The sequence below is a fragment of the Ambystoma mexicanum genome, chromosome 2p (assembly GCF_040938575.1).
Source record: "Ambystoma mexicanum isolate Mex_15411 chromosome 2p, UKY_AmexF1_1, whole genome shotgun sequence".
Classification (NCBI taxonomy): Eukaryota; Metazoa; Chordata; class Amphibia; order Caudata; family Ambystomatidae; genus Ambystoma; species Ambystoma mexicanum.
The window spans coordinates 915,049,137-915,071,634 of record NC_090923.1 but is presented as its reverse complement, the minus strand read 5'-3'; the positions used below and the strand labels follow the sequence as shown (position 1 = coordinate 915,071,634).

The 22,498-nt window shown below is 47.8% G+C and overlaps 1 protein-coding gene across 2 annotated transcripts in view; it reads left to right on the top strand.

Moving 5' to 3' along the window:
• LOC138566901 (proton-coupled zinc antiporter SLC30A1-like) overlaps nt 1–22,498 on the top strand; it is a 196,751-nt gene that overhangs the window by 45,387 nt on the left and 128,866 nt on the right. For both annotated transcript variants that reach the window (XM_069644630.1, XM_069644629.1), the window contains exons 2-3: nt 9,346–9,815; nt 18,161–18,628. In XM_069644630.1, coding sequence (XP_069500731.1) covers nt 9,347–9,815; nt 18,161–18,628 — 937 coding nt within the window. In that variant the 5' untranslated portion in view covers nt 9,346. The remainder of the gene's footprint in view (nt 1–9,345; nt 9,816–18,160; nt 18,629–22,498) is intronic.

The following is a 22,498-nucleotide window of genomic DNA, read 5'->3' as shown; positions in this document are numbered from 1 at the left end:
GCGAAATCTGGTGTTCCTGGAGACCTCTTTGGGGTAGAGCAGTATTCTTTTCCATTCAGCGTCCGTGAACGTGACCCCCAAGTCCGTCTCCCACTTCCCTTTTAATGCTGCACTTTTAGGATTGGGTCTGTCCATCAGACGGCTGTAAATTCGGGTCACTGGCTTCCAACCATCCGAGAGTTGGTGCATCTCATTGAGGAGGGGGTCCGAGCCGGGTTCTTCAGGCCATTTAGGCCACTTCTTCTTTGCAGTTTGTCTGATGCGGTGGTACCATAGGAATTGGCCTTTACCAAGCTCCTCTGACTCTAGGATCGATTCGAATTCCCTGAATTTGGCGTCCTCGTACATGTCGCCCCATGTATAGATCCCAGCACGCTCCCAGATTCTCGCCACCCTGAGGTCTGCTTCCGATCTACATGTGTCAACAAGGATGGGAGTGTCGGGGGAGTATGGGTGGTTCAGTTGGAGGGTGGAGTGGGTTTTGGCCCAGACCTGTCTCCCCAGTTGTAGGATCATTGGGGCATCTCGTGTTTGTTTCAGCGGGTCCCACAGTGCCTCCTTGGGGTGCAGGTTGGAGGGTGTTAGCCTCAGTAATTCTGATTCTGCGTTTGGATCGTCTTGTAGCCACTTCGTCACGTGGCCCAGCTGAGCGGCCAAATAGTACATTTGGAAATCGGGAAGTTGTATCCCACCTGCTTTATGTCGCAACGTGAGAATCTGCAGCGGTAGTTTGTGTCTGGATGTACCCCATATGAATTCCCTTATTATCGAGTCCAGTTTTCTGAAGAAGGATGTGGGGATGTAGTGGCAGATGTTTGTAAAGTGATACAAGAGTCTCGGGAGGATGATCATTTTCGTGATAGCTGCTCTGCCCATCATAGCAAGTGGTAGTTTTGACCAGAACTTTATGGAGTTGCAGAGTGCATTTGTTACTTTTTCGGTGTTGTGGTCGTGTGTGAGCTCTGGGGTATGTCTGACGTTAATTCCCAGGTATCGAAACATTTTTGGTTGCCACTTTATGCCCACGTCTGGTAAGTCAGCTTCTCCCACTTCAGTGAGCTTGGCCATCGGGAACGCACAAGATTTTGACCTGCTGAATTCAATCCCGGAGTAGCGAGCGTAGTTGTCCAGGACATCTAGCAGTACTTGCGCATTTACATGTGGGTCCTTTAGGTATAACAATACATCGTCTGCATACAGGGAGATTATGAAATGCCGGTTACCTAGTTTTATGCCCGCATCGAAGAACTGTTTTCTGCAGTAGATGGCAATCGGTTCTAGTCCCAGGATATACAACATGGGGGAGAGTGGACACCCCTGTCTGGTGCCCCGTTGTATTGCCCAGGCTTCGGATACTATTCTTCCAGTTTTCACTCTAGCCATGGGAGAGTTGTATAAGACCTTGATCCACCTCACGAAGCCTCTGCCGATTCCAAACTCCTTCAGTACCTCAATCAGCCATTCCCAGAAGATGGAATCGAAGGCCTTGATGGCATCCAGTGACAGCACCGCCAGGTCCTCGTCTCTTGTCTGGGTTTCGTCCATGACATGTTGTAGTCTCCGGAGGTTGGCCGTGGTGTTGCGCCCCGGGACAAAGCCGTTTTGATCCTCGTGTATAATAGTCCCCACCACTCTTGCAAGCCTTTTGGCAAGGATGGTAGTCAGGATCTTGCTGTCATAGTTGAGCATTGCCAACGGGCGGTAGGAATCGCAGCATTTAGGGGGCTTGTTTGGTTTAAGCATGGGGATTATGATGGTTTCCCTCATGGTGCAGGGGAGAATCCCTTCTTCATATGCTTCCGTGTAGACCTCAAATAGTATAGGAGTGATGATGTCTTCGTAAGCCTTGTAAAATTCGGGTGGGAGGCCGTCGCTCCCTGGGGTTTTGCTGGTAGCTAGGGATCGGATCGCGTCTGTGATGTCTTCGGCGGTAATCTCAGAGTCTAGTGCTTCTCTCTGTTCATCCGTTATTTTTGGGAGGCCGATCTCGTCGAGGGTGGCTCTGATTTCTTCCCTGGGTACTTGTATTTCGTGAGAGTAAAGTTCAGAGTAAAACTCAGAAAATGTGGCGTTGATGTCGAGTTGGGATTTGTGCGTTGCGCCTCGTGCATCTATGATCTCCGTGGGGAGGTGTCTCGGGTGCTCGCGTTTGCACAACCATGATAGAAGTCTGCCTGGTTTATCAGCCTCTTTGTGGGCTCTGGTTGTATTGGCTATAGAGTCGAATTTTGCTAGTCGGTCCCAGGCTATTTGGGATTCCTCTCGTAGTCCCCTCATGGTCTCCTCTGATGCCGGTGTGGCGTCTGTGTCAGCTTCGAGGCGCGTTATTTCATTTTCGTATGCTTCTAGCGATTCCTTCAGTTGTCTCCGAATGCCACCCGCTCCAGATATGGCTTCGCCACGTGTTACCACCTTCATTGCCTCCCAGAGAGTGCCCCAGCTCGATACCGATCCTTTGTTGTTGTTGACGTAGTCTTCGAGTCTAATGGCAAGATCTTCCTTGAACACCTGATCGGTGAGTGCCATGGGCGGGAGTCTCCACGTCGGTATAGGAGGCCTTGGGCCTTTTAGTTTCCAGTTCATAACTAATGGTGAATGGTCCGATATCGACCTGCCTAGGTAAGAGGTGGAGTCTATGGATGCAACTTGTTCCTTGTCTATAAACAGGTAGTCGATTCTCGTATGGATCTTGTGTGGGGCCGAGTAATACGAGTAACTCCTTTCTTCTGGGTGTTGTATTCGCCAGATGTCCTCCAGGTCTAAGTGCTCCAGGGCGGAATTGAGGGCCCTGGTGGAGGGGTTGTGTGGCTGTTGGGGGGGTACCGATCTGTCCATTGTGCTATTTCTGATGCAGTTAAAGTCGCCGCCCCAAATAAAGGTGCTCTCTCTGTGGTGTGCCATTTTGGAGCACAGCATTGCGATGTGCGATGGTATACCGTGTTGGGGAAAGTAGGAGTTGACCAGGCACACTGTGGTGTGTTCAATGGTCCCCCATAGTATCAGGTATCTTCCTTCTTTGTCGGCTTCCACTCCCAGCAGGCAGAACGGGACATTTAGGTTTATCCACGTGAAGACTCCTCTTGCATATTTGGAGTAGGACGCCCCTTTGCCCGTGCCTCCCCATCTAACCGCCAGTTTGGATGTGGATTCAGCTGTCAAGTGGGTTTCTTGGAGCAGTGCGATAGAGATCTTTTTCCTGCGAAGATATGATTGAATTCGGTTTCTTCTCAGGTACGTGTTCATCCCTCGCACATTCCATGTCATTATCCTTAGTTGTGAAGCCATTCGGGTGTGTAGGTGTTCTTTAGGGGCTCCCTCTCATTGGGTCTAGTCGCTAACACTAGACTTGTGGGAGTTCGGTGCGGTGTCCGGGTCTCACTTCTGCATGCGTTTAGGTGTTGTGTCTGCTTCATCTGCTGCCCTTTCAGATTTGGTATTATGAAAACTGTGCTTCTAATGTAACTATGAACGTAACTGGAACTGGTGCGCCTAGCGACTGCAACTTCGTCGCGGTGCTCAGGCGCTCTCGCGCCTTCGGGGCCCATCCGGGCGTCGGGCTCGAGTGGGGTCGGATAGGCAACTGGCCTATTCTGATCCGTTCGCGGGGGCGAAGTCCTGTGTCTGGTGAGGGGGCCAAGCGAGAGCCGATTTTAAATAGCTAACTGTAGTGTAGGGTGCTTCCGCGATGCAGGGTGCTTGTGTGCACGGTAAGGTCTCATTCCGGTAAGTGGGAGTACTTTTTTCGTCCCGATTTGTGATTTCGGAATTTCACTTCCGGGGTGTGGGTCTTCGCCCTGAGCTAGGTTGTTGTCTTCTAGCCACATGTTGGCGGCTGCTGGTGATTCCAGGAAAATTGACCGGCCCTTGAAGATAATCTTTAGCCTGGATTGGTAAAGGAGCATATATTTTAAGTTCAGGTGCCGCAGCCTGGCCTTGATTGGGATAAATGAATTTCTCTCCCTCTGTACCTTCGGAGTGTAATCTGGGTAAATGGAGATCTTTGAGTTGCCTCGCTCTATTGGGCCATTTTCTCTGGAATGTCTCAGGACAACTTCCCTGTCTTGGAAGTTAAGTATTTTGGCGATTATAGGGCGGGGGTGGGATCCTAGAGGGGGTTTCTTTTGAAGGGATCTGTGTGCCCGTTCGACGGCGAAGGCTTGCGTGAGTTTTTCGGGACCAATTTCTTGTTGCAGTAGGGTTTCTATATATGCAGTGGGGTCCGGGCCCTCTGCGCCTTCGGGGATACCTAGTACTCTAATGTTGCCTCTTCTTGCGCGCCCCTCCGCATCTTCAGCCCTCGCCTCGAGGAAAGCAACCTTCCTTTCTAGGTCTGCCACTTTGGCTTTCAGTTCAATCGTGTTTTCAGTTGTTTCTTTTATGTTTGCTTCGGTGACGGTGACCCTTTCTGTTAGGTTCCTGGCATCCTGCCGCACAAGTTGGATATCCGAGTGAAATTCGTCTATCTTGGAGTCGATGAACGAGCGTAGGGAAGCTATAGCTTCCAAGACTTGTGCTTGGCTCTCAGGGGGGTTTGCGTTTCCCGATTGAGCGGGTCCAGGGGTAGAGGGGCGCGGCTCAGCCGTTTTCATGGGCTTCGTGGATACGTAGTTATCCATTGTGATAGGTTTTGTCTTGTTTCTAGAGGACATGCTTGTTCTGTGGGTCTGCGGTGCTGAGATGAGGTGGGCTTAAGTCGTTACTGCCCCGCGCTTAATTTATGACCCTAAGGCTTTTTAGTGATGGTGCCCGCTGGTGTATCGGGCTACAATGGCCCGCTGAGTCGGAGCCAGGGCTTAGTTAGTGCTCCCACTGGGGCGCTTCCTTCTTTTGGGTAGGGGGGCTGGGATTGCCTGTCTCCAATTAGGAGTTGGGTAGTCTTCACAGGGCAGGAGCGGGGGATGATGTAGTCTATGGGGAGTCGATTGTCATTGGGGTTAGAGCCGGGGGAACACCTAATGCCGCCTCCGTGGTGTGTATGCAGGGCCCCCCGGTCTCCTTACCCCAAATGGAGCTGTTCTCCACCGCAGGTGCTCCGGCGCAGTCCCCAGGCGAAGGAGGAGGATCAGCTGCCCTTCGTGCTGGCTCGCCGTTATGGCGTTGCACAGTTGGTGGAGAGGCGGGGGCGTATGGGGCCTCCTGCACCTCCCTCCGGCGCTGAAGTGTCTCCGGAGCTCCAGGGATCAGGCTCGTCTCCCGCCAGCGACCCTCGCTGTGGGGCTCAGGCAGGTGCGGGAAGTGTCTGTGGAGCCGCGGCTGCAGTCTGGTCGCAGTTCGGGATCCGGCCCCTCCTCCGCCTGCCGGTACCCCGTGGCGAGCGGCGGAGTCTTGGGTGGTGTTGTTGGGGCCTCGGGCGCTTCTTCCCCAGGCCCAGAGCAGTGTTCAATGTATTCTGCCTCCTCTTGTAGTCGGTCGGGCTTGCGACGGTCTCCGGTGGGGAAAGAGGGGGTTTCAGCTGGATCTGGAGTCCACCGTCCTGAACCCCGGCGAGGGGGGAGGGTATCTCGTAGGGGTGTATGGGGCCTCCTGCACCCCCCTCCGGTGCTGTAGTGTATCCGTAGCCTTCAGGAATCAGGCTCGTCTTCCGCCAGCGACTTTCGCTGTGGAGCACAGGCAGGCTTGGGGAGTGTCTGTGGAGCCGCGGCTGCAGCCCGGTCGCAGTTCAGGGTCTGACCCCTCCTCCGCTCGCCGGGACCCCGTAACGGGCGGCGGAGTCTTGGGTGTTGTTGTTGGGGCCTCGGGCGCTTCTCTTCCAGGACCGGGGCAATGTTCGTTGCCTCCTGCCTCCTCTCCTGGTTGGTCGCGCTTGCGACGGTCTTCGGTAGGGAATGAGGCAGCTTCAGAGTTGTTTGGAGTCCGCCATCTTGGATCACCGGGGAAGGCGGAGGGGGGGAGGGTGTCTCGCGGAGGATATCTCACGGTTCCCAGGAGCGATTCTTCTCGGGATAGCCGTCAGTTAGTCGGCAAAGGGCTCAGCCAACTGCTGGATGATTTTGCCGGTTGCGGGTTCCCTGCTCGCGGTCAATAAGGATCGTATTACGGTGTCTCGGCCAGAGCTCGGCGCGTTAGCCTCCTGCCACCTTGAGCTCCAGGCCACGCCCCTCCCAAGGTTCCCAGTACAATGCCATTTCAGTACTCCTGAGATTGTCTGCTTCCCTAAAGTTTCAGGGTAAGAGAAACTTAAGCAGGATCTTTATTACCACCAGCACGTCTAAGTTGAGATGAGGGGCCCATTGAAGAGAACTCCCCTGAGGGACTCATTGAAGAGAGCCCACCCTTCTGGACCTAAAGGACATTTTCCTTGCTTTAAAGTAAAACCCTGGTGGGGGAGGGTGTCCCCATTAACACCGGTAATATGACCACTAAGTATTGCTACAAAAAACGTCTACAAATTCTATTGTCAGGTGGAGATGGAAGAAGATGAGTGGTAAATCACTCACGACAAAGCCCTGCGTGCTGTTCACCTCACAACCGTTACCACTGTTCGAGCCCAGAGCCTGATTTTCCTTCTCTGTACTTCTGAGTGAAACCCCAGAGGGTCAATGACCCCCTAGGGGGCTTCAGTCCTGAGAAATCTGTAGTCAGAACAAATATGAATTGCTTGAGTTGTGTGCCCTGGATGAGTTTAAACATGGGAGGGGGAATACATTCATGGGACATTGGTCAGGGAAGTACACCTCTGCCCTCCATTCCCATCCACTGGTCCAGAGATGCACCAGAGATTTAGGAGCCACTAGATTGCTCACCAAACCCGATAGCCGTGGCATGGACTTCATTGATTTATAGTTCTTATGGCTCCTTCTCTTGATGAGCGTCACTTCCTGTCTTCCCCAGAGGCTGGCCGCCATGTCTTGGGAAGTGAACACTCTCCATCTTCCTAGCCCTGACGGGTTGGCTCCTAGAGAGCTTGCTTTCTCCCAACTGACCGTACAGAGGTCATGCAGCAGCTCGGAGGATGTCCACAAAATAACAGTATGAGGTGAAAATGGCCATGACTCTCTCATTGGCTTTGGCCAATGTGATAAAACCCTTTTCTTGTTCAATGATGGCAAGTCATGAAGTAGGCATCACGCATGATCATGAATATTTGTTAAGCGTAACCTGTGGCTCTTGGATACCATTAGAACAGGGCACACGGCTCCCCGTTTTATGAGGCCATAATATGGCATTTTAATAAAGTCATGTTTCGCTTTGTCTCGTTGCACGCACAAGCATTCAGACCCAGCGCCCCTTGTGCCCATACCTCGTTTTCTTGGAGCGCTGCTTCACTGTTTGGAAAGCGACTTACTGATCCACTAGAGCCAGCGTATCTCATGGCCGCTGCTCCCTCCATCCCTGTACAGTCTCCCACCATAAAAAGGCTTCTGGTACTAATCATTGGATGCCTCATCTTGTTTGGATGTTCAGTTTGGCCAGGAACCTGTGGACATGAATCCTATCATTGCCATCTTCCTTCTTTTAGATTTTCTGCATGAGAGCTGGAAAATGTATTGTACCTCCTCTCTCCTATTTCAAATGTCCCCCCATCAAACTCTATTACTGGCTGTCTCTGTCAAACCAACCGGCATATGGGCGAAGACTAAGGCAAACCAGTGGCCAGGCAAAAGAGGACGTTTACCATGGGGGAGGGGGCATGCATGATGACACACATGCGCAGTACAGGTTAGTTCTGGCATTGGTTATCAACAGGTCAGGAAACAGTTTCCTGTTCTGCCACTCAGCCTTGCCAGATCCCATTGAAATGTGAAAGAAGTGAGGCTTGAATTAGGACCCCAGGACTAAGAATGGTAAATGTATGTGTTGTTAACTAGGGTGTCCCCATTAACACCGGTAATATGACCACTAAGTATTGCTACAAAAAACGTCTACAAATTCTATTGTCAGGTGGAGATGGAAGAAGATGAGTGGTAAATCACTCACGACAAAGCCCTGCGTGCTGTTCACCTCACAACCGTTACCACTGTTCGAGCCCAGAGCCTGATTTTCCTTCTCTGTACTTCTGAGTGAAACCCCAGAGGGTCATTGACCCCCTAGGGGGCTTCAGTCCTGAGAAATCTGTAGTCAGAACAAATATGAATTGCTTGAGTTGTGTGCCCTGGATGAGTTTAAACATGGGAGGGGGAATACATTCATGGGACATTGGTCAGGGAAGTACACCTCTGCCCTCCATTCCCATCCACTGGTCCAGAGATGCACCAGAGATTTAGGAGCCACTAGATTGCTCACCAAACCCGATAGCCGTGGCATGGACTTCATTGATTTATAGTTCTTATGGCTCCTTCTCTTGATGAGCGTCACTTCCTGTCTTCCCCAGAGGCTGGCCGCCATGTCTTGGGAAGTGAACACTCTCCATCTTCCTAGCCCTGACGGGTTGGCTCCTAGAGAGCTTGCTTTCTCCCAACTGACCGTACAGAGGTCATGCAGCAGCTCGGAGGATGTCCACAAAATAACAGTATGAGGCAAAAATGGCCATGACTCTCTCATTGGCTTTGGCCAATGTGATAAAACCCTTTTCTTGTTCAATGATGGCAAGTCATGAAGTAGGAATCACGCATGATCATGAATACTTGTTAAGCGTAACCTGTGGCTCTTGGATACCATTAGAACAGGGCACACGGCTCCCCGTTTTATGAGGCCATAATATGGCATTTTAATAAAGTCATGTTTCGCTTTGTCTCGTTGCACGCACAAGCATTCAGACCCAGCGCCCCTTGTGCCCATACCTCGTTTTCTTGGAGCGCTGCTTCACTGTTTGGAAAGCGACTTACTGATCCACTAGAGCCAGCGTATCTCATGGCCGCTGCTCCCTCCATCCCTGTACAGTCTCCCACCATAAAAAGGCTTCTGGTACTAATCATTGGATGCCTCATCTTGTTTGGATGTTCAGTTTGGCCAGGAACCTGTGGACATGAATCCTATCATTGCCATCTTCCTTCTTTTAGATTTTCTGCATGAGAGCTGGAAAATGTATTGTACCTCCTCTCTCCTATTTCAAATGTCCCCCCATCAAACTCTATTACTGGCTGTCTCTGTCAAACCAACCGGCATATGGGCGAAGACTAAGGCAAACCAGTGGCCAGGCAAAAGAGGACGTTTACCATGGGGGAGGGGGCATGCATGATGACACACATGCGCAGTACAGGTTAGTTCTGGCATTGGTTATCAACAGGTCAGGAAACAGTTTCCTGTTCTGCCACTCAGCCTTGCCAGATCCCATTGAAATGTGAAAGAAGTGAGGCTTGAATTAGGACCCCAGGACTAAGAATGGTAAATGTATGTGTTGTTAACTATGAAAAATCGCCAATATTTAACAATGCAATGCTCTAATATATGTCTCTTTTCTTGCAGCATGTCTCTCTGTGATGGTGCAAGCAGGCAGTGGGCTCTTTTGGCTTTGACCTTTTGCTTCCTGTTGACTGAGGTCACCATAAGCCGGATGTGCGATTCTCTTATTACCCTGGTTGACTCCTTTCACACCCTTTCCGTCAGCCTCTCGCTGGCCATGCCACTTCTCCTTAGGGTGGTGTCTGGCAAGCCCTGCCCCGGATGGCTCACCTTCGGCTGGAACCGACTTCCTGCCCTCTGGACCCTTACCTCATCTCTGTTGTTATCCTCTCTGTGCTTCTCAATAACCCTAAATGCCCTGGGGCGATTCGTCAACACCCACCCACCCCACAGGCCTAATCTGTCCATGGGGGTTGGCGTGACTGCCATTGTCATTAACCTGGTGGTAATGGCTGCTTCTTCAAGCCAAGGGTCGGGCATGTGGAAGGACCTGGCCTCAGACGAATTTACTAGCCACATGTTGCAAGTTGAAGGTGAGTGCTGGCTGCTTCTTCATAATATACACAAGAACAGCACCACTAAAGCAAGTTTGTGCTACCATAAGTGCTGCTACATATTATTGTTATTGGAATTCTGTAGTACAAGGCATAACTAATGTCTGAGTGGCATCATAGTGTTGAATTGTGTAGAAAACGATCTGCTTCCTTGAAAGTGCAAGAAAGAGGATTGTGGAGCTAGAAGTGTTTAAAATAAGTGGTACAAAGCCAAGTTTTAAGATGTTTCCAGAAAGGCCCATATTTTGGATCTGGTGAAATGTAGGGGTAGCTGTTTTGGCAAATCAGGTACTTGCTATCTGAAGTCGCAAACACCCATATGTGCCCCAAGGCATTTTGTGGGGGCAAATTAAAGCGAACCAGAAGATGCAAAGTTTCTTGATTTGGCATAATGTGGTAGCCTCCGTGAACAAATGGATGACTGCGCAAATCAACAGCCTGATGAACTATGTGTGTTGTGACTTGAACTGAAAGAGGTTGGGTCATTCACAGACCAAATACAGCCTGTTGGCTTAATCTAACCATAGTACCACCAAGACTCCTACATAGGAGTATGGAAGGAAAACACATTTTATTTTAGGCTCCAAATATTTTTAAAAAATCCCTGCCCAACCCATTGCCCGAGATCTGAAGAGCCAATGAGAGTACACTGTTATTTTTACTACAGAATGACCCTAACTGGCCACCATCATTCTGGATTTGAGACCCCAGTAAGGATTTCAACCATGGTGGCAATGGGTTTGAGCAGAAAGATCCCCCTCCAATCATTGATGTCCTGCATGTAACGACTGAACGATGATGTTCTGTTAAACAGTGGAAACATGTTCTTCATCCCTATTCCGCTACTGTTATTGTCATTATTCGACTACATCAATCGACACACGCACATTCCTATTTCCCTCCACCAGATTGCTAATCAACATCACCAGCCTCAGTTAATCTGCTTCACCCTCACACTCCAGTTCCAGTAATCACAATCCCCCCGGCAGTCGCTTTACCTTACTATCCCAATCCCCGTCCAGCATGTCTTCATTAGTCAATAATGAGCATGGTGACCTGCAGTTGGTCAGGCAGTGTGTAGACCACTCTAGGTCTTAGGATACCTACTGTAAACATATATATTATAGCTGCTACTGATGACAAAGATGTGTCTTCTTGTCCGAGTCACAAAGATATGCAATGGCGAATATCCGGAGATGCTTAGAGTACCACTGAAATGATTGCGTGCAAAGGGAAATTACAATGATTTGCTCAAGTGCACCTATAAAATGCTTCACAAATCTCAAGAACTGTCCTGGAATGGACTAGCTTTTAGAAAACTGGATTTCGTTGTTTTACTTGGTGACATACATACTTCAGCATCTTTGCTCTTGCTTCAGCATATGTGAGTACAATATAGCACCTTCCGGACGGGCCTCGGCACTATAAGACCGCTATGGTGGCATGGAGTACAGAATGTATTCATTGTTATTGTTGGGCTGTACATCACCAAATGCAAAACAGAGTTACTTTGTGGCACCAGTAGGTGGGACGGGGCACTTAGACAAGACAAAGGGGTAGACACAGAAGGATGACCATTTGCAGTTCTTGGTCAATTCAGATCAGTGTAAAGGTAATGCGGGGGGCGATGGAGAACTGCGCACAAGAGCAAGTGAGGTAGGTAAGTGCTAAAAGGATAGTGGATAAGTGCATTGTGGAGGTAAAATTAAACAGTAGGGCAAGGCCAAACTAAAGCCGCAGTCAGAAGAAACCCTGGAAGGCAGGAACCCATCAATCAAGTTTCGGCCTATTAAAATCTTGCAGTCAATATGGCATCCGAAGCAGGAACTGTTTTGCCATAATGGAGAACCATTTAGGTGGGAAAACATGTTTAAATAGGCGGCTTTTTACTTTCTTCATGAATCTTGGCAGGCTTTTGTGTGTAAAATATACCAGGTGGGAAGAAGTTCTACATGAAGACGTCTACTGCACTGACGTTGTTGGACTAGGCACGTTTTCCTAAAAGTAGTGGGTTTTTAGTAGTAGATGACCTTAAGAATCATCTGGCAGAGTGGCATCATTTGATGAGGGCACAGATGCAGTTCAATGCTTTGTAGATTAAGCACCAGAATTTTAGATTAATTCATTGTTCAAGTGGAAGCCAGTGCAAGGCCTTTAGGGTTGGCTGAATGTAGTCACACATTTTTAGATTTAGGATGCCTGCCAGCTTTACTTTGGAGCAATTGAAGGACATGGCTAAGGTGTGTAGGGATGGCCAGGTTTAATCTGTTATAGTACTCTAGCCTGGCTAGTACCACAGACTTGGTGACCTCCACTTTGTGGTGCATATTCAAGAATGATGAGATCCACTTAAGCATGTGCCGGTAGGAAGGACATTCTTTAGGTAGCTCCCTCATCCACTTAAGCATGTGATGGTGGGAACGAGAAGCTTTAGATAGCTCTCCCATCCACTTAAGCATGTGGTAGTGAAAAGATCAGGCTTTAGCTAGCTCCTTGATCCACTTAAGAATGTGATGGTGGGAACGAGAGGATTTACAAATGTCCCCGTCTGCTTGCTGCAAAAGAATGTGCAATTAAAACAGATGTCGGTGGACCTCATTATGAGGCTGGCAGGAACCCCGTAACACTGTTACCGCTGCCTGACATCCCAGTGCTACCGGGATATCACATGCGGCGGTGGTACGGTTATTTCCCATTCCCATGGAATCCCATAGTAACGGTGCCGGTGCTTCAGGGAAAAGCATGCAGTTAGGGGCCAGAACTCCCCTGCAGGTCAGGCCTGCTGGGAGTTCTGTGCCCCTATGGTTTGGCAGTCCGGAAAGGCATTTACAGTTTGGCGTTCCGGTGCTAGCGGCGCCGTAATTTCCGGACCACCAAACTTGTAATGAAGCCCAATGTTTTTTCTTAAGCTGACGGTTTGTCAGGCCCCTTGGTAGGGGTGACCCACGGGTGGAACCCCAGACAAAGGGAAGGGAGAAGGGGATGCTCATGCCGATGAATATGAGCTCTGTTTTTGCCGCTATTTTTCAAAGGTGGTTATTGACTCTTGTATAGAGATCAGGTTGTCATGTGAGGAGCAAGCTGAGTTTTCCAGCTTGAAGGCAATCTCTTGGTTATCCATGTACACATGGGAAGGCGTTTTGGGGATCGCCGGCATGCCTGTGAGTGCTTTCATTTATCTATTAAAGAGGAGTGGTGCAAGGACGGATCCTGGTGACATTGGTGGTAATGGTGAAAGATTTGGAACAGAAGGAGGTTCATTTGATGCATGAAACTGTCCTTCAGGAAGGAGGAGATGCATTTTGAAGCAGGCAGACCTCTGAATGCCTAGAGAGTTCTGAAGTCTTTGAAGCAGGGTGGAACGGTTGGCAGTGTTAAAAGCTGTGGAAAATAGAACAGTAAAAGAACCACTGTGGAGTTTTCATCTGCCATAGATAGGAAGGCCACCTTCAGGTGCATCTGGGCAGATTGCATGCTGCAGGATGGCCTCAAGCCTGGTTTGTTCTGAAGTTGTGTAAGAGATTGTCTTTTTTACAGTATTGTATGAGCAGTTTTGTTGTCATTTCTTCCAGAATCTTTCCCATGTCAGGGTTGTTGGTGATTGGACAAATATTGTCCAGCACGGTGGGATGTGCTGAGGGTTTCTTTCAAAGAAGCACTGTGTTGGCTTTTTATTTATAGATCTTTTGGTACCTCCTCACAAGGAAAGGAGCAGTTGATGTGGGTGGTCAAAGCAGGTGCCAACGGGTCTATGTTAATTTTGATGGTGGAGGAGTCTCAATACTTTGGCCCTGTCCGTACACGATGAAATAAAACACCTTTTAAAAACAATAGCAAGTGGCACAACGGTCAAACTGAATGGAAATGACGCAAAACCAGGGACAAGGAGCACTGAGCAAACTGTGTCAGTAAACAGAAAACCTACCACCATGCCAAAATCAGTAAAAAGCAGGCCTTTTGCATTAACACATCACACTAGCCCACAACATATCTGCTCAAGTCTTCAGAATCTGCTGAGGGATCAGAACCCCTGTAGAATGGGGTAGTACCACGGCCCCCTCTCAAAAACACGCAGATGAGCAAGCTGCTTCACTACAAAATATGGCCACTGGTGACGTCTTCTTCCTGAGACCTGGGAATGCAGATCGGGTGGTGAATAATTGTCCGTGGGGGAAGGGTATGCTGGATTTAAGTTTTTAGTAGTGATCCATTAATTGGATGGACTATGATAAATGAATGGCACGTTTCCATGGTTGGGTAGTTTTTGCACATATTCAAGGCGAGTCTGGATAGTGAAAGGCGGTGGCCTGACTCGGGCAGGGTTTCAGAGAGACATGTTGGCAGAAATAATTGCATCCACAGTGGATCCACTTAAGTGTTGATAGTTGAGGCAGAAGCAACAATTTCTGGCTGCCTAAATAGTCTGGGAAGGCTCCAATGGCCTTATTCAGTGGCGCGTCAAGCCAGATGTTTCCAGATGTTTCTCAACCATAATGAGGATTATTTCTGACCCAGGTTGCTGTTCACACATCCAGTTTGTCCATTCTACCAGGAAGGGTGTGGTATCGCTGAGAGGGTGGTGATGTCTTTCGATGACATTCAAATGTAAGTTTGTGTCAAAGATGAGAGAGCTTCACATACCAGCCCTTCAAGAGGAGGACGTGGGATTGGTTAGAATCTCCACTCGGCCACTTAGTTATTTTTCTTTTGCAATGATTTTATCATTGTCTGGGAGGAGTGTGTCCTGAAAAGTAGAGAGGTTGTGAGCGAACAGCGTCTCGGTTATATCCTGGAGATCAATGTTGAGGTCTTGGAGAAGGTCCTGTTTTTTGGAGGTAGACCTGGTGTTCAGTTTCTTACATTTAGGATATTTATTTTTAGTTTGATAATTTTTACAGGAGAAAAGTGTGGCAGCAGTGTCAAGCAGCCATTACATATTTTGGGAGGGAGCACAGGCAAGATATCTGTATGGTGATGGTAAGGGGCAGGCGGGGTGCTCGAAGTTTGGCAAATTCCATTTGTTTCTATATTGTCCTGGAGGTAAAGTGGGGGGCCCGAGAGACTCAGAATTGGCGTGTGGGGTGGGGGACAACCTCATGGCTTTAGGTGGTATAGGTCAATCTGTCTTTTGATGCTATCATCCCATCCATACTGATGGCTGTGCAAAGATTCTTATGGCTGCCTTGAACCATAATTGTTCCCCTGTTATCAATGATTATTGTACATCTAGTTTCTGGGCACCCGATAGGCAAAACAGACCACTTTGTGCTGCCATTTATACTGCTGAAGTCAATAACGTGAATTTGGACTAGAGAATACAGATTCATGTGTTGGAGTGATGTGTTAAAAACAGGATATCCATGATCTTTTCCTTGGACTTAAAGTTCAGGTAAGTGTCTGCAATTGGCATACCAAGATTACTCTGCAAGTATAATGTAAGAAATGCTTGTTAACATAATTAAGCAAAATACCCCGCTGGCGGGGGCATTACCGGGCCAGGTAATTCCCCAGGCCAGTTAGAAGCCAGAGCCAAGCGAGGGCCTTAATGATAGCCCAGGGCATGACCTGCCCCAATAATGCCCCGCAAAGAGCGGTTTATTGCTATAAGTATCCTGGCACGTTGTACTAATATACTAATAGTGTTTTTTTTTTATTTGCAAAGGTAGCGGGCGCCCCTCTCTCGACAGAACAAGGCCTGATAACCTGTTCAGTGGTTATTAACCACTTGAGAGTTCGCAGCCACTGCTTTTACTCACTGTGCCTTTCACAGATGGGAAATATCCATTTGCATATCAGTCTTTGTCCTGCCCAGGGGCAGTCCAGCACCGAAATGCAATGGCAATTCCAACCTGAAAGAGAGTACCACCAGCAACCCCATACACGTGTTTCACCCTTGTTGGGGATCATCAGTGAGGTGAAGCTGATGCCTCCCTAAGCACAGTGAGAGGGAGACCACGTCTGGTTGCCCCCAGGAGACCTAGGGTTACCAATCCCAGGTTCCTTGAAATTTAGTTTGCAAAGGTAGCGGGCGCCCCTCTCTCGACAGAACAAGGCCTGATAACCTGTTCAGTGGTTATTAACCACTTGAGAGTTCGCAGCCACTGCTTTTACTCACTGTGCCTTTTTTTTAAGTTGAGAAACTGCATGTTTGCCCTTTCTCAACTTTAGAAAAACCTACAAAACAGGGTGGCTGCCATGAATCAGGGCGAAGGGAACAACATGTAGTCCCTTCCCCCCTTTCCATGGCGGCCATTGTCGGGCTGATGACGCGCAGGGAACACCAGCAAGGGCATCGGGAGCACCAGGTAAGTCGGGCGGTGGTGTTGGAGGGATCCAAATATGTGGAAAAGGAGGCTGAGGGTGGAAAGAAGGGGACGTGGGGGAGTGCAGGGACCACTTACCTTGGACCCGCCTAGGGAAGATGGTGGCCTCCAGCTCAGAGGAGGCACACAGAGGGGGTTTTACCGTATGGTAAAGTCCCTGTTCTGAGCCCCCTAATTGGCTGGGAGGCCGCCACACCCCCCTCGCTGTGTACTAATATAACATAAATGTTACATGTTTGCACATCATGTATCTTATTCCTGATCTGGTGAGGAAAGGAAGGCTCCCCTGGCCATTTTCGCCCATGTGAGTTTGTCCTCGCACCAAGGTCTTTCTTTTGCCTCTGAAACTTCCATTCTTTATGGGCTTAAAACTTTCTGTGACCAAGGGCACAAAATGGAGGACAGGCCGATGTTGGATAAACCACTTTTCGGGCATGTTCAGTGGCAGGTAGCCACTCCCTGCCCTCATGTTACTGCTTTATGGATGGGGATTATCAGTGGGACTGCCACAGTAGAAGGATACATTCCTGAGAGCCACTTAGCTCAAGCCTTAACTCTTTATATAGCGCATGTCCAATGCGGTTTATTGGAGGTGGGCCAAGAGAACACTCATTTGGTCAGGCTGTCCAAAGTGTGAATGGGTTCGTTGATGTCCTACAAACCTCAAAATAGTGCAGGAACACGTCCTCTTAGTTCTCAAGACTAATTTCTCTCTGTGGTTCTCGGAGGATTTTTGACATCATTCCAGTTAGTTCACAGGTCAAGGGTGGTGTGAGCTCTGGTAAGTGGTGCCCGCAGGGCATCAGAAGGGATATTTTCTGTGTGTCATGCTGCCTTTCTCTGTATGTTCTGACCCAACTCTTATTTACCTATACCTATTTACCTATACCGTGTTTGTACATATCAATCTATCCCTATATATTGTTAGTTTGTTCCTTATACAATTATGGACCGTTCCACCAATCTGCAACACATTTTGCATAGTTACCTGTTAGGACCCTCCATTGGCTACATGGCATTTGGACACCCCACCCCATTCCCCGGATTTCAGTCCCTTCACACATGAAACGGTTGCCTTAAATCAGTGAAACATCAATGTGGTCGTAGAAGGACCATGCAAAGCTCATATTAAGGGTCTCGACGTGAGGAACACATCTGAAAACCACATTTCAAGGCCCTAAAATGCACCGTTTCTGAGATATTTGCACCACAACACACTGCACCGCGCCAAGGTTAGGTGACATGTGAGGAGAGCGCACAGAAGGTCCCAGATGCCAACTCTCGCCTCCCCTGCACGTCTGCTAAGGGGTATGTCCGCCAGCCACACGCACCCATTCTCAGTGCAGTTTACTTCAGAGTGCTAAGCTAACAATTGATGAGAGTGTTATCACATCTGTCTACAGAACCTGTGCAGAGTACGGGTACTTTTTGCTAGTATGCTATTTAATCATTGGAAGGTCTTTTGTAAATACAGTAAAAGTCTATTTTACAGAAACCGTAGACTTGCACTTGTTGACTTGCCAGAGCACATGCATTTGTCTATGTAAGTAAAAGACTTATCGCTTCTCACAAGGCAGTCGTTTATGATTGTGCGATTATTGGTGCAGAAGTGGTCGGCAACCATACACAGTCTGTTTCCTGTTTTGCACGTGGTTATATTGCTTTTTCCACTGAGGTCAGGGTGACTAGGCTGAAGCTGAACGGCTTTTCCTCTCACTGTTTATTTGGAGTGGGAGTACATTTGCCTTTCTCCAGTGATGCCGAAAATTACTGAAGTCACCATGGTGACTTGTGTCATAATTGAGCATTTCTAATAGAGATTGTTATGAAAAGGTTGATGTCCAGGACGTTGAGCAACACAGAGTTATTTTTTCTTTCAATGAGACAACAATGTCCACTTTCATCTTTCTGGCTTTCGTAATTTTTCAGGCTGGGCTCTGTTGACTTATCGATATTTATTTCTCATTCTAAATCCTTTTCTCCCTTCTCCTTTTAACCCAGAAGCTCCAGAGCAGGAAGATCAGCAGCACAGGCAGGGAGAAACCCAAATCTCGCACATTCAAAAGAATCCCATAGCAGAGACACGACAGCTGCCAGAAACTGCCAGTGACCAGGACACTGGGAAGGCAGCCGGGACAACAGAACACAGTTCGGCTTCACCCACAGCAAAAGGAAGCACTCTCACAGCAAATGGAGACCGCACTGGTGCTGCAACTGGATGCTCCTTCCCCATCTCCAGAGCGGCTGGAGGGGAGAAGAGTCATGCCGATGAGATCCAGGTGGAAAGTCAGGAGGCATTTGTCCCAGCACTGACAGCAGGTGATGAGCACCAGCGTGAGACTCTCAGAGGCTCCTCCTCTCTACAGGCCGGCAACGAGATGGAAAAATACCTTGTGCTCCGTAACACATGCACTGAGGAACTTGGCGCAATCGCTGCATCTCCACACACTGCTCTGGAGACCAACAATGGTGAGTAGTGTTTGGGCAATTAATTATTGACAACCTTTTAATTATCTGCATATTACAAGTTTAGACATGCCCTTTTATTCTTGCGACTTCTTTCTGGTGGCATGGTTTGAGGAGTGTGAAATATTTGCCTTCAGGAAGAAACACAAACCTTGCTAAGGGCTGGCTCAAGTGAGTAAGGGAATTGGCAACTGCTAAGAGAGTGAGGATAATAAGGCTATAAGATACATTGGGTGGGATAGGGAGGTTTTCAACAAATTGTGCCCCACATATATGTGGGGGGTGGGTTTAGGATAATAACTAATGTGGTGGGTTTATGGGGGTAGGGGTTGCAGGGGTTCTCCCCCCGCATATATTTGCAGCAAAATCTACCCAAATTCTTTTTTTTTCCCGATGGATTCTTTTCGAGCAAATCAGATAAAACCATATTGGGTTACAGGAAAAAGATGGCCACATTAAAAAGCTACTGGTTGAGCATCATTCCCAGGTGTGGTAATTGTGGTTGGGATCCACATCCTTCCACCGCCTCTCCCTTCCACACAAGCTCACACTGACAGAAACTTGTACCTGTTGTGTGAGTGAGGGATTCTTTTCAATATTGAGAGGTTATCTGCCCTTCAGCGCCCATCACCTACTGCTCGATACATTAGAAATGAAGACTAGAGGTTAAAAAAAAAAGCCATGTGGCATAAAGAAGCAATTAAGTTATGCAGAGAGAGATCTACAAATAAGTAAAAAACAAAGATTTGCTTTTCTGCTGGAACAGTGTGATTTTATCTAGGAGGACGAATCTACGTTAATTAGAAGATTTTAAAGCAGGGGATAAGAGGAGCCAAGGTTTTTTTGGTAATGTTATGCACATCGTCCACCCCTGAATTTACACGGCTATAGTCAGGAGGGAAACCCATCACCTTGCCCGTCATTTACTCAAAGTAAGCTACCCTGACAGACTCCAAAACACATAGAGGGAGTCCCTTTACTGGTCTGATACTAGTGGTGCCCAAGGGAGTCTTCCCCAATTTACTAAACAATATCAAAACTTCCTTAACTTGCTTGACACCTGAACAGATTGTGGGACTCCATTCCATTAGACTGTGGCTAATACCTAGCAAAGACATCCCCTTTGCCTGCACGAGATTAGCACACATATAAAGGTCTCCACAGTGACATTTGTATTGAGGAAGATCCATTTCTCAGATCATATTCTAACTTACATTGAGGGATTCACCCTATCTGCAGCCGGGATAGCTCAGGGGTAATGCACTTGCCTTGGGAACATGGCGATGCAGTGCAACATGGGCCTGATCCCCAACCGAGTGCTTAGAAGCTGAATGAGTCCAGCATGAAGTGATGCATAAATCACCAATAATAATGATGACGTGGTAAGATGGAGAGTTCCGTGCAGTGCACATTGTACCAGAGGTAATGCATCTTGAATCAGCCACCACAGGGGGTTACACATGTGGTAGCACAGGTGTATTCACTTCTCAGGGGTCCACAGTAAAGGACATAAACAGGCCTGTAGGAACAAAACTTTATCAGTCTGTTGAGGCAATAAAAGGTCACATTGGAAGGTTAAGAACACATGAATGATTGGTTGGTACTGAACACATGTGAGATGGGAGGATCTCACAGCTGGGCAGCTGTTGGCAAAGTAATGCGTGTAAGACAGGAAGAGATCCTAAAGGATGTATAAGTCAAGTCATTGCCTCAATGGCTAGGAGAGAATGGCCCAAAGACAAGGTCTTGTTATTGTAGACTATGAACGAATGCAGACCAAGGAATCCACGCTCATAATCTTTTTCACTGAGTGTTGATTAACCTCCCAGGTGTTCTGGCTCAAGACAGAATTTGCCACTCACTATGGCCTACTTCTTCTGCAGAATTTGTGCAGTAAGCTACTCTAGGCACTGACTACTTTTTTGAATTCTTGGGATCCATCTCACCCACAAACTAGTCCCAAGATTTTAAAAAAGAAAATCAGCTGGAACAATTTGTTGACCCTAGATCCACATGATTGTAAGCAACCATCATCCCTCTGTAATCCCAAACTCTCAACAAACCCGCCAGTCAACTGCCAGATTTGGTCTGCTTCACCCTCTTGAGAACCTTAGAGGCATCTCAAACTCATGCTTCCCAGTTAAACCTCTGGGTCAAACAACGCTAGCCCCATAATGAAAGCAAAACAATCAAGTGTTGACGGCCTAAGGATGCGGCACCCCTGACATGATAACAAGTGTATCCATGCGAGGAGCCCAATATCCCACATAGTAATAATTTAAAAGAGGTCAGGTAATGACGTATATGTTATGGAAGAATGGCGCTAAATCTGTAAAACAATTAGTGCCAGTCAGGGTCCTGGAAAGTGGTCTGGAAGACGGTTTATTGTTTTGCTATTTAGAAACTTGTGACTATTTCACATATTAAACCATATTAAACCTTCATATTTCATGTGAAGCATGGGACCATGTGAAACAAAATGGTGCATTTATATAGATCATTCTGTATAGGCGCATTATAAATACTCAAACAAATTAATACATTTTAAAAAAGCACATGCTTGCCTCAGAGGAAGTTCCTTATAATTCTTTTTTCTATGGATTCAACTAGGTAATGTTTGTGAGCATACCTTTTTCAGGTCTACACGCAACACGGGAAGAGAGGGGCCACTATGCGAGTGACCATTGCAAGAAAGCTTTCAGAAATTTGGTAAAGGTGTGCTAAATGCTGCATTTTGAAGCATTTTTTCTATCTATATTGGAAACAAGTGCTATAGAATTGAGAAACAAAGGGGGGCTCATGGAACAATCCAATACTTTGAAACGTGGCACAGTAGCCGGAATTACTAGGATTCCCAAGCATCGGAAGCAGTTGCTTCGCAAGAGGTGGGCTAGGACGCGGTCAGCACTGCAAGCAGCTGAACAAGCATGCCAAACAATTTTGCCAGCGGGGACGGTGCTCGGCCCCCGTTTCAAAATAAGTCATGGGACTGAGCACCGGACAGCCCTGGCACAAATTAAACGCAAACTTTACCCCAAGAATGTGGTATGCCATCACCCAAAGAGGGCCTGGTCTTTTACTGAGAACTGCATAAACCTCGTCACTCACTGAAAACTTTGCAATGCATGCTTCTATGCATTGCTGTCCATGCTTTTTGAAAATAATGTAATCCCTTTGTTGATAAGGAAAGTTTCATGCGTGAAGTTGATCTGGAATTTTCTGCAGAACTGTGTTTTTATTGTATGAGTGCATGTGTGGGTATTAGGACTTTAAGGGTATATTCTCTGTGTTCACTCAAAGGGCGAGTTGTAGTATTGGGATTAATCTTAACAGCTTTGAAAGATGTTTAAAGTGATAATAACTTTTATTTAATATGGCAGTTGCCACTACAGTTTTTGAAGCTTCATTGTGCTGTAAATAATAGTTGATAATAGTTCCCATTGTATTGGCATTTCATGTATTGGCCTTGGAAAAATGACAGAATGAGGCATAGATATCAACCAGTGGCTGCGATGAGATTGTTGCAGAGGTGACCCCATTGACCACAGCTCACTGGGCAACCCAATGAAGCTAGTGCATTATGTAACGTGTAACTGTAGCCCCTGTTTTCTGGCCCTGGACCGTGAAAGGATGTACTCTTCCGTTCCCCAGAGCAGAGACAGTCCCCATGGGAAGGACTACCCCACGCCACAGACCAGCTGAATACGGAGTGGCGCTGCACCTGAAGCATTTCCTACTCCTTTTTTTTATCATTTCCCTGACGTGAGTACATTCTTAATGGGAATCTGCTACGTCAGCCCACTTTTCCTTGGAGTGGTCTTGAGGACCCACAGGGTGGGTCTAATGCAAGAGACCCCTTTCCAAGTCTAGGTA